The sequence below is a fragment of the Magallana gigas genome, chromosome 10, assembly GCF_963853765.1.
Source record: "Magallana gigas chromosome 10, xbMagGiga1.1, whole genome shotgun sequence".
Classification (NCBI taxonomy): domain Eukaryota; kingdom Metazoa; phylum Mollusca; class Bivalvia; order Ostreida; family Ostreidae; genus Magallana; species Magallana gigas.
In genome coordinates, this window is record NC_088862.1 from 27,370,332 (window position 1) to 27,383,050 (window position 12,719).

General features: G+C 35.0%; 1 protein-coding gene across 2 annotated transcripts; it reads left to right on the plus strand.

Moving 5' to 3' along the window:
• Positions 1-307: 307 nt before the first annotated feature.
• Positions 308-11,797, plus strand: LOC105325546 (uncharacterized). Of its 2 annotated transcripts, XM_066073788.1 has the most exons (8): positions 357-421; positions 528-574; positions 1,209-1,348; positions 3,196-3,376; positions 3,828-3,992; positions 5,153-5,419; positions 6,329-6,585; positions 10,124-11,797. In XM_066073788.1, exons 3-8 carry the CDS (start codon positions 1,213-1,215, stop codon positions 10,831-10,833), a joined length of 1,716 nt encoding a protein of 571 aa, XP_065929860.1. In that variant the 5' UTR covers positions 357-421; positions 528-574; positions 1,209-1,212; the 3' UTR covers positions 10,834-11,797. The 2 variants fall into 2 exon arrangements, with proteins under 2 accessions (XP_011423466.3, XP_065929860.1); XM_011425164.4 differs by lacking the exon at positions 528-574 and having other exon boundaries at positions 308-421.
• The last annotated feature ends 922 nt before the right edge of the window (positions 11,798-12,719 follow it).

Sequence of the window (12,719 nt, forward strand, 5' to 3'; positions counted from 1 at the left end):
ACAGAATCGTGTCTTCTTATCATGTACATATATTCCAATTGCATAAATAACAGAGGCATCGGAAACAAATTGAAAGTTGGATGGGGAGGGGAGCGGGGGGGGGGGGGGGGGGGGGGGGCTAGACTTCTAAAAAAAATCTTGACAAGCAAAAACCAAAAAAAAAAGGGGGGGGGGGGGGCTAAGCCCCCTCCCTCCTCTTCCGACGCCTGTGTATTAAATTGGTCAACAATATCATAACATTATGATAGCGGACGTCAAGAAAATGTTATACAGAACAAGCCATAGCTTATTTAAGGTTGCAGCGGTAAATGTTGCGTAAATGACATCCATGCATAAATAGCTCTACAGGTGTTACATGTATTAGTTTTCGATTTGAATGGAAAACATTGTTACAGATTCATTTGGCTACCTTATGATTTAGGTAAATAATGTTACCGTTATACTTTTTTCTGTTACTTTGATTGTTTATTCACATCTTATTTTGAAATAGCTCTAATCTGTTTGGCTTTGTGTTAACTTCATTTCAGAATGTGTACTGTTTGGTAATATATACCGTAGTACTGCTCCTTCGCAGGTGCTAATTTTGAATTATATAAATTTCAAGATTTCAAAGATCATCCATAGTTCTAATAATAGTATTTGAATAATTACATGTATTTCTCTGCATGCGACTTTACTACTTCTATATATCAATTTACAAATATTAAATTTTACATTGTTTGAAGTTTTATCTCACATGACTCTATTACCTTGCATTATCATACAATACCAGGTATGATATAGGTGTATATACCCTTTTTCTGTCTCGAGGTCTTCCTAATATGTGATATGCAGAAAAAGAAGAGTAAGAAAATCTTTCCTTCACTGCATTACAAATATATACTACAGTACCTAGTAAACAGAATCCAAGGGCTGCATTTTACAAAAAAAAAAAAATAAATAAAAATAAGACGAATTAATTCGTACATATTTTCAGTCTCAGTTAATGCCTTTTGTAACAATATATATATTAATATATCTTAATTTTTATTTTTCATATTAAATTTCACAGCCATTGAATTCAAATAAAGATTGGATGTGATAAATAAACATTCATTAATTTGGTCTTAAGTTCTTTTGTAAAACGTAACCCTACATACGCATGCACGATGTTAGTGAAGAAATGCTCTTGTTTGTTTTGTTCATTCATTAAATTTTCACATTCATAGGACCATGAATACGCAATATTTGACGACCGTCTTATTTGTGCTTTGTTCGTTTGCTTCGGGTCAGGGCAGCTTCTTCCAAAATGAGACTGACCTGGTTGACGCAATGGTTAGCGCTGTGATGGGATGCAAAAACATTCCAGGTAAGAATGTATTCATATAGAGGGGAAGAGGGGAATGAGCGACCGTCACGGTGTTCTCAAAACCTAAAATTAAAAAAACATCAAAAATAATTTTACAAAATTAAATATATGAATTTTTATCAGATATGACTCATTTTGTTGTTTTAAACATACATAGCTCTACATCTACTGTAAAATAAGGGTTGGTATATCATAAACCGTGTAGGGACAATAAAAACATACACGTAATATATCTAAGAAATGAACTAAATGTCTACCCAAGTTATACGAGTATAACCTGGATTGGGGCATTTTACGCTTTATAATCCGCGAAGCGGGTAATAAAAAAAGCGTAAATTGCTCCAACCCAGGTTATACACGTTTTTAACATTTTAACTTCTGTTATAACATTTTTATTCTTAAGACAGTACATGTACCAGTTCCGTTGGAACTGTCCGTCATATAAAGCCGGGGGGAATGGGCATCCTGTCTGGTTATAAAGCTCACGTGCAGTTTGAAAGGTCATACTATATATATTTATTTTGTTATACTGAATGTCTTAATTTTAAAAAAAAAGAGTACTGTTTTTATGTAGGAATGACGTCAATTCTACGGCGAACTGTATGCGGATGACTAACGCGCATGTAACTGTTCATTGAGTTACCCCGTTGCCAAGTGTGTTGCTAACACTGAGTGTAAACTGCGTCTAAACAAATCAGATTTCAGTATTCAAAATGAAAGTATAATAAAATGACGTACGTGAGTAGTTGATTTTAAAGTACATGTAACTACTTATACAAAGCCAGGGCTATCGAACACGGACACACGATTGCAGAGTATGACGCTTGATGACAACATAGGTATACATGTAACAACGTTTAAAACAATCATAATAATTATTGTGCTGTTAAATTCGGCTGCACAAGATTACGTTATCATCCTGTTACAAAGTGCATACCGCCTAATTATGATGCAATACATGTATGTTTAAATTATGTGTCATGTTAATCAATAGCTGGTTCGTCATACCAACAAATAGTACTTATTTAGGTCACGGGATGACTATTTGGCTACAACATTTCCTTAATAACTTGCAAAAAACTTCGGACTTACTTCACACAAAAGCAAAATCTAGTTCTAAAAGCATCCACCTATTATGATTGACACCTTTTATTTGTTGGAAATGTGTAATTTTGTTTATTTAAGTTTACTGACCTCGTAAATACTTATAGCTACATATTTTTGGAAACTGATAAATTGACTTGCCGATCGGTTAAGAAAACAATTCGGCCTGCTTCAACTATCGATTGATAGATTGAACGATTAGAAGAATGTCCAGGGCAAGTGACGTCACAACATGAAAAGCAATCTGTCTTAATAGTTTTTCCTTATCATCTACAATTTGACTGAATGTATCTGAAAACTGACAAAACAAGTACTGCAGTTTTTTATTAGTTAAATGTAATCAAAATTATAAGCCCGCTTTTTTCATCTAATTTACATTCGAATTCAGAAAACGCGAAATTATTAAATTGATAACATTTCAGATAAAATGTGTACCTTCAAGAATCGAACGGAAGATTTATAATTGCAAAAAATACGCATTTTTGTACGGTTTATCACAATAGATATCGATCGTAGTGTACATGTATAATTATATAAATTATCACCAGTTGAGAAAGCAAAGGTTTTTCACACGGGTAGTCTAGTCTGTATACACTACAAGTTTGTGATAAAATCTATAATCATTAGTCATGCAAATTAAGTTCAAGAGGACTAAGTGGCCATTTTTAGACTTTTTCGATTTCCTTTATGTATAAAGAGCCCTGTATAAAAATATAGGAGAATGGTCGTTTCGTCTTTTACAGGAATGAGTGTGTCGATGGTTCGGGGAGACGATTTTTTTGCTAAAGGCTATGGTCACGCTCGCTTGGATCCGCCTCTCAATTGGACCTCCCAGACTCCGGCCTACCTTGGATCCGTGGGGAAAGCCATTACTTCAGCCTTACTGGGTATTCTTATGACCGAACAAAGGAATAGAGCGGACAGGTACATACAAATGCCTTGGAAATGCGGTGCTCAAATGTTTATTCTCTATATCTACGCATGTATCATAATTATACTGGTAATGTACGACATATCACAGGTATTGGTTTAAATGAATCTTAACATGAGCGAACAAGAAACTATCAATTTAGGATGAATGAGTAATAAAAATTAGTAATATAAGTTATATTTCACTTTTCCCACTGAATAAAAATTGAATCAGTAATTCATCAATTGATACAAAGATTTGCGGGTCTCATCAATTTACTACGCATCCTTGTTAAAATAAAAAAAAGATGAGTAAAAAAACTTGGAAAATAAGGAGGGAACATTTTTGTTGGTGTATATGGCGATATAAATACAAGTTGGTACATGTAACTTGATAAGACCCCATAAATCCCGAAGGGCTTCTGAATATTAATTGCACTTTAGTTGAATTAAATCTTGACTTCAGTTTTGACTGGAATACCAGGCTGTACAACATATTTGGATCTAACTTCCGACTGAGTGGCGCTCGATCTGCGATGACAATCAAAGACCTGTTGAGCCACCGGACTGGACTCAGTGATACTGATGTGTACACTGATATGACGAAGATAGGTCGCGCAGAATTCCTCAAGTAAGGAGAATTTCACCAACAGGAATATATAACTGGACATAAATTTTCAGTAAAAAGTAAACCTAGAGTAAACCCCATGTAAACCACGAAAGTAAACCCAGAGTAAACCCCATGTAAACCACGAAAGTAAACCCAGAGTAAACCCCATGTTAACCACGAAAGTAAACCCTGGGTTTATTTGGGGTTTACTCTGGTGTTAGGTTGGGTATGTTTATCGAGCCATTGAACACTTGCAATGTAGAAAAAATGAACTAAACGATTTGTCATCATTTACAAAGATCCTTTTCTTTTTTTTTTGAAGCGTTCACAATTGACTGACGGTATTTTCACATTTCCTTTTTGATGATCCTGTAAGTAGAACCATTTTAACATGAGCTTGGACTTTGGGAACATATGTAGTTGTGTCAAACAGCAATGTGACGTAAGCCTGTCTATTTCACTGTTGGCCACTCAGCCATGGCTCTTTAAAATCAAAAGTCTGGCTTTTGAGCTAAGACTACGCAATCCGTGTATATTTCGCTTGAAACCAGCGTCAATTTTGACATGTTTTGACGCAAGAAATAGATAGCTACGTCCTACTGAAAGTCCAAGGCCTTGTTAAAATGGTTTTAACTACATGTAGTGATCTGTTTTGGAAGGATTCAATAACGAAATCCCCCCCCCCCCCTTGAAGGTACATTACATGCAGATTGAGACAAATGATGTCACAGATAAAAGTGGTATATACATGTACTACTTCTATACATGTATACTGACCAATATAATATATACATGTACATTCACTTTCTTTTAACTGTTAAATTGCAATGATTGATTTTAGTGATATTTAAGAATAACACAGAAGACCATATCACCAAGTCTGGTGCGTGTGAATACAGTTTCAACAATTCTTTCTTCAGTATTTCTCGAAGAACAAGGCTGACTTTGCTTGCAACTTCTAACCTGATATTATACTTACACTGATAAACATTTCATTGATGCAAAATTAATGATTCAATGCTTAATTGATTGCAAGAGAAGAAAACAAGTATTTTTCTTTTTTTAAATTAGATGATGAGTTAAATGATTCAGATATGTCTTGAATAGTGAAAAAGATAAAAAAAAACGACGAAGAAATACCTTAAGCTTCATTTCTCAGCTGAATTCTGTACACATTTCAGGAGGCTTAAGTATTTGCCGAGTCTCGGTGAATTTCGTAACTCGTGGATATACAACAATCTTCTTTACGCCATGGCAGGCCATGTCGCACAAGTGAGAACTGGCCAACCATATGAAAACCTGATAAACAATAAGATCATAGGTCCTCTAGGAATGAGACAAGCGTCTTGTGGGACGATGATATACCCAACAAGCTCCCAGACCAATTACGCACTTCCGTATCATTTAAAGAACGGGAAGTTGGAGGTCGGAGATTCTCGCATATACCAGTAAGTAAATTACTATAAATCTTATTGCCTAAGCCATCAACGGAAAGACCGATTCATATTAAAAAATAATAACCCACAAAGCACTATAATATGGACAATTCAAATGATATTTTTCCAAATGGCGCATATATTCTCGTGAAACTCGGTAAATTTGTTAACATAAATTATACAGTAAGGCATAGAGATTGGGGATTGAGGGCGAGGTGATTGTGCTATCTACCATGTATGTTAGAAATAAAATGTGAGTTTTTTGGATAAAATTTGATTTTGTTGGGTAGCAAGTCTCAATTTTTTTTAAAGAATTAACGTGTTCATAAAGTTTTTGCGGATAACACAACGATTTTAAAAGGGGTTCTAAGGGGCATATTTTTTGACACCTTTTAAAGGGACTAAGACACGATTTGAGCTCAAAAAATATTTTTCCAATTTTAATGTATAGAATGGTTAATATGGGTCCTTTTAATGCTTTGTCAAAATTTGAAAGTCTAATATAGATTTATATGCAAGGTACAGAATTTAAAAATCTTTGTTTTGTAAACAAAGCTCGAGCTTTGTTATGGTTACATATGTGTTTTATTGGTATGAGTCTCAAACAAATGTTGCTTTTTTCTGTTTATCATATTATCTATGAACACATCAAATCAGTTTACCTTGTGTGCCACGAGTCGTTTGGTCAAAGAAATGGTAATTCCATACTTTACATTATTTGTAAACAAATATAAGACTCGAGCTTTGTTTACATAACAATGATTTCTTACCTCTGTATCTCTCTTATATCTTGATTTGTAACATTCAAATTTTGGTCATTCATTCAAAATAAGCAAGTAAACCATTTTATAAATAAAAAAAGAAAAAGAAAATTTTGATAAATTCCGGTCCAAGTCCCTTTAACTTGATTTCTGAACACAGGATTGGTGACCTAGTACCCGCAGGTTGTTTGATTGCTTCAGCAGAGGATCTCGGGAAATGGGTCCAATTCATGGCTTCCGGTGGCAAGAATGCGAACCAGGCACAACTGATCCACCCCGATCTTTTCCGAGAGATCATCAATCCTCAGAGGCTGCTCGACGATTTGTCAGTTAGCAGGTTCAGTTTGGATAGTGATTACCCCGTCAATGCCTCGGGCACCTGGTACGGTCTGGGCTGGTATGGCGGAGACTACAGGGGTGAGGTCAATCTCAAATTCTCGGGCCTTTACGGCAGACTCGGTTTTTCCGAGCTTTGCCTGAAAGGCCTGAGATTACACCTAAGATTACACTTTAAATTTAAATTTAAACACTTAAATATGACTTGACAACTTTCATGAGAGAGAGAGAGAGAGAGAGAGAGAGAGAGAGAGAGAGAGAGAGAGAGAGTCTATGCATACTAAATCTTCTTAAATAATGCAAATTAACCGCGCACTCGGATTCTTATCATTAAAACGAGAATACCCGCTTCTAAACCACAAACGTTTTATTGGTGGATTCAGCTTACAACTGATTGGCTGCTGTCGCAGAATATGCACGGGCAAAACAACACTGAACTTATTAGAGAATCCATCTTCGCTAGCCAAGAGTTTTCGTTCCACTTTGCTCCCCATAAACCCTTGGCAGTTTTCATTACGAAAACTCCGGGATGTGATGGCGCTATATCTAGCGAGCCACTTGAGTTGCGCCCCTTGCATATTTACATTTTAATCGCATTAAACAACGGGTTATATACACACTACGTTATAATACAACTTGGAAACATGTTGACTACCAAATATTGGAGCATAATTAACGATGTTATTAAGGTGGCTCACTACCAGTACATCTTGAAATATTTTCTCAAATCAGCAGAAAATTACATATGTACTTGATTATGATAGATAACATAATGGATAAGAAGTATTTCAGTCTAATAGGCAAAAAAATGATCAATTTAGGATATTACATTTTCGAAAATTTAATTCAGTAAACGTGAACAAAAGCTCCAGGAGGATTCGAACTCATGATCTGCGGTTCAGAAGCCTGATAATTTATCCACTGAGCAACGACGAAATGTACAACTGAATCGAACGATATGAACACTTTAACAAAATATTTAAATCGCTATCTTGTGACTTAGTGTCTAAAAAAGTACAAGTCTGGGTGTAGTGAGGTACCTTAAATACGAATTAAATTATAATCTATGGAAAGCACGGGGCGTTTTATTCATAGTGTTTTGTAAGGACCTGTGAACAAGTGAAAAAGTCGCCGATTTATATAAAAGCTTTTATGCCATAAAACCAGATATCGTTGCCGTGAATATTGCGGACCCAAGAAATCAAATAAAACACAGCTCATTGAACCCTTAAAAGCAATAACCATAAGCAGGAACGTATAATACTAACGGGATAGGCAACGTACATTCGCCATGTTTACTTCCCATGTTATCACGTGAGCCTTACCAAGTTTGTAGAACTATGTTCATTTCCAGTAAAACACTCAGGTTTTTTTTAAAGCGATCTGGTTAGACCATCGTTGGGGAGGCACTGTACTCGAGAAGTTGTGTCTCAAGTTGTTAAAAGCACCGAATGTTTAACCAAAGATCACACTTGTTTTCTCTTTTAAATGTTATATTTACCAACACTGCGATTGGATCAGCCACTCGCAGATGCAGCCAATCATAAAACAGAGCTTGTCACCGAGTTTTCGTAATGAAATACGCCAAGGGTTTATGGGAAGCGAAGTGGACCGAAAACCCTTGGCTAGCGAAGATGCAGAGAATTTGACTAACGGAATGGGGTATTGTTTAAAAGTGTATACTTATGACAAAATATATATACGGCACATATACATTAAGCTGTAGCTCTACGAAGAAAATTTGGGCTAGACACTATATAGCTAAGGTGCAATCATCCAGATATACGATATTTACGAAAAACTTGCAATTTACGGCGCACGAAATATACGCTAGTTTTGACCAGATTAACATATCGTACCACTTTCTGTGAAAATAAAAAATAAAAAATCTTTATTCATTTAAATACTGTTCATACATGTAAGTGTCGTTTACATGTACATGTAACTTGCCCCAAACGTTCTCCTAATAAACTATCTTTATAGGGTATCTGCGAAGATTCCCAGGGACATATTTGTACATAGAAATAAGTCGTTTCTATTTCGCCCAGGTAATAATAGTTCAACATTTTTAAAATAACCAGAATTGTTATTTTGTAACCATGTATTTTTCGTGTTTATCATACGAGTTGCTACAACCTTAATTCATTTTTGTAAGGGAGGACCCCTGAGAGGTTATTTGACATGTTTATGTCTGTTCATTTTTAAATGAATTATCGAGAAAGTGTTGATGTGTTCTGTTTAGAGACTCCCTCATACGTCGTATACCATGATGACCGTAGTCGGACGAAGATCTTATAGTTTTCAGCACGTGTCAATTACTGTCAATCAAAATCCACGTGGTACAAATAAAAGATATAAGATTATTCCGATTTGTAAGACCCTATATAGCTACCGGAAGCTCAGAATTACGTTACTTAGGTAGTTTATGAAAGGGATGTTTATGTATATCAACTATAATTACAATCAACTTTCTTATTTCCTAACGAGCAATAGATAAATCTGAAGTTATTCACACAAGTCATGTGTTTTCAGTTGTTCTGCCTCTTTACCACAAACACAAGGGGAGAGCCAATGGTGTAGGAAAATGAACTGCTCTGAGATATATATAAGCTCTGGCATTGAGTAAGCGTGCATAAATAACTCTGTCTAAGAAAATGGGTTGACCAATCATATGTGTAGTTTTTACACCGGTGGTGTATATTGTTTTGTTATACTTTCATGTTAAATACTGAAATCTGATTGGTTTAGACGCAGTTCATAATCCCCTCTATTACCCTCACCGTTAGCAACGCACTTAGCAACGGGTAACATTAAAAATTGTTACATGCGCGAAAATTATGCGCGTACGGGTCGCCTTAGAATTCACGTTATTCCTATGTAAAAGCAGTTAAGTTTTCTTTAAAATTAAGACATTCAGTATATCAAAATAAATAGTGCCTGTTTGGTAGGATAACAGTTGAAATTGACACCCCTCGAAAACCATTGTCAACCTCCGCTTCGCATCGGTTGACAATGGTTTTCTCGGGGTATCAATTTCAACTGTTACCCTCCCAAACAGGCACTATTTATATAATGTTCTTATTCGTAAACACTCAAATGAACAAAAATAATCTATGAAATAAATAACACGTATATAGATGCAAAAGCGCTCTCAGAAGTGCAGTTTAATAATTACATGTTTACAAATCACATACTATCAATTTATTTGTGTTCTTTTTATTTACAAAAACAAAACAACACATATAAGCAAAATATATATATTTTAAATAAAAACCAAACATTAAAGACTATTTGTGAGAGCGGGTTGGTGGGGAAACAATCTGTTTGCGCTGAGAGAGAGCCTTCGAGTGACTTTAATCTTATTTCTTTACTAAATCGTGCGCACCTTAGGAGACTACCTGTAGAACAACCTTCAATAAATACATTGTATGCTTGACGAAGCTGACCGAATTCATCGTGGCGCTATCGGAAAAACCACACCAAAGCCGATATGATAATTATAATTTTTAACCATTTTTATCCTAAGGCTTTTACAATAATTTCTTTGTATATAAACTGATATGTGTCTACATTATTTTTCTGCTGCAATGCAAATGAGATGAAATCGTTATATTTTCAGGTCACAAACGTCTCCTTAACCCGGGAAATCGGTACGGATATTCCGCGGTCGTTGGATTTTTCCCGGATAAAAATGCAGGGTTTTCAATCTCCATAAACGGTCCGTGGTACAATAATTACCGCACCGACCTGGCACCCCTCTCCTACGTCCTGTCCGACATCATTCTCGGAGAGAGCCAATGGCTGGATAACAACACCATCTGCAGTTTCCCTGCTCCATGGAAGAACCCGGCGTCTAATTCGTCATCAAACACGACTCAGCCACCTGTTGAATCCGTGCCGATCGAATCAAAAACACAGTATCTTGGGACCTACGGAAGTCGTGTTTTCGGAAAAATGACAATCGGACAGATAAACGACCAGGTCCTTTCCTTTCAGATGAATTCTGTAGGAATCGGCAATCTTTCCATGATATCACGGGCTGACGGAACATTCCGGATGATCTTTAATGAACTTTTGAACGATGTCGTGGGTTCGGATTGCAGTTTACAGTTCATTTCGTACAATGGTACGGTATACGGTTCGGTAAGGGTGCTGTACGAGTGCTTTAATACAGTTTACGATTACCACAGGGGAGTAAATTTCGTAGAATTAGAAGACAAACCGTCGTCTACATCTGCATCTGCAGCGGCATCACTGTCAAAATGGTCTACTCTTATTTTCTGTCTGTTTGTCGCACTTCCGTTAATGCGCAGTGGAGAACTCGCCTGATATTGGAATATTCATTCATCGCTGACAAATCCCATAATTTTTTTTTTTATGAATCCTTTAAAAGAATAAAGAAAAGGACAGTTTTAGGCCATATGATAATTTATGCATTTTCTAATGAATACTAAAAAATGATAATAGTGAGGAACACTAAGGATTCGGGATATATGTATTTCAGGATCCAAATCTTAATATAATATTGACAATGTACATTTCCAAATATGTCTTCTTATATTTTTCTTCTTAATTTTTGCTTTTTTCTTATTTTGCTGTTTTACAAAGGAGAATTGCCGTTAGAGCGTGGTATACTTTGATATTCCTTCGGTGTAATAAATCAGAAACAAACATATGCTAGAAACTGTTCTGGTTAATCCTGTTTTTTTATAACAATTTACGTCACTGAACTTACCTGCAAGAATCAGCCGACAAATCTTTAGGATTTTTAGGATTGTTTTTGAAGTTATAAGCGACCCTAGTGACTGGAGCGAGCTTGTAAAAATGACGAAAATTGCTTTCTATTAAAAGCAATATGAGCTGCAATTTTCATGTTGAATTTTTTTTTTTACGATAATGTTATTTTCTACTAAAATGACAAAAAAAATTCATGGCTTTTAAATTTCTGTTAGCCATATTTTGTGGGAGAAGCCATTAAAAGCCTAAATTGGAACAAAATTGAATCATTGTCGTTCTGTACAAAAATTGATTTGCTATATATTCCTTAAAAGAGGAATATTTCTTTTGACAAAAATAAATGATTTTTTTTTCAAATCTTATTCATGATAAAAGTCTAAGTTATATGCAGACTTATCATACGAATAGGTTTTTGCCTCAAAATAATATTCTAAAAAATACAGCCCATATTGCTTTAAGTATTGTATATGTATATTTATACATGTACATTTATAAGGAGTATCTGTTAATTTTTTATTGGACAAATCGATAAGAAAAAAGAAAAAGTTTTATCTGCAAGGAGGTTTAGGGATCTTTTTATTGTAACATACTTTCTCGGAAAATAAACAATGAAAATTACCTATGAATGTTGTTGTGTGAATTTATCAATTATTGATGTCTTTCAGTAACGTTATTTTCAATGAATAAGTTCAAAAACCACTTGGGCTTTCAGTTTTCAGTTTCAAAAAAAAAAAAAAAAAAAAAAAATAGAAAATCAATATTTGTAAACTGATTTTATAGTCAAACATTTTACAATTTCAATATTTTATAACTAAGGTCATGTTTTAAGAAAGGTTGGCACTTAATTAATAGCAATATCAATCATCTGAAAACCACTTTGATATAAAGATGGGGACCTATAATGTTCATTTATTTTATTTGTGACCCATGTCACATGCAATGTTTTTAGAAATATGAGGCCCCAAACAGAAATGATAATTTTTCTGAAATTATTGCTGAACTTTGGCACGAAAATGGATAATTTGAAGAAATCAAACAAAAATTTATAGTTTGAACTATCATTTAATTATGATTTCAATATAGCATGAAGTTGAACACATGTAGTGACTATAAAAGTAATATCTAAGTCAAGTTTTAAAAAACTTGCCATACTGGTGGCTTCCAATGCCAGTACATAATTAACTCAACAGCAGATGATAAGATTTTGAAATGTAATGCAGAATCTTCAAACTAGAGTTGATCAAAACTGGCTACACAAAACCTGAGGAGCGAACCTCTTAAAATATGATTTACTATTCACTATTATTATTGATACCCACGGTATGTAAACCACACTGCATAAAATAACTGTATTTTTTTCACGGTTATATTTCATGCTGTACCATACAACCTAGACACGAATAGTCGGTTTTGAAAGTTACTGCGGAAGAGGGGGGGGGGGGGGCAAACTTATCCAAAATCTTGACAAGAAAAAAAAA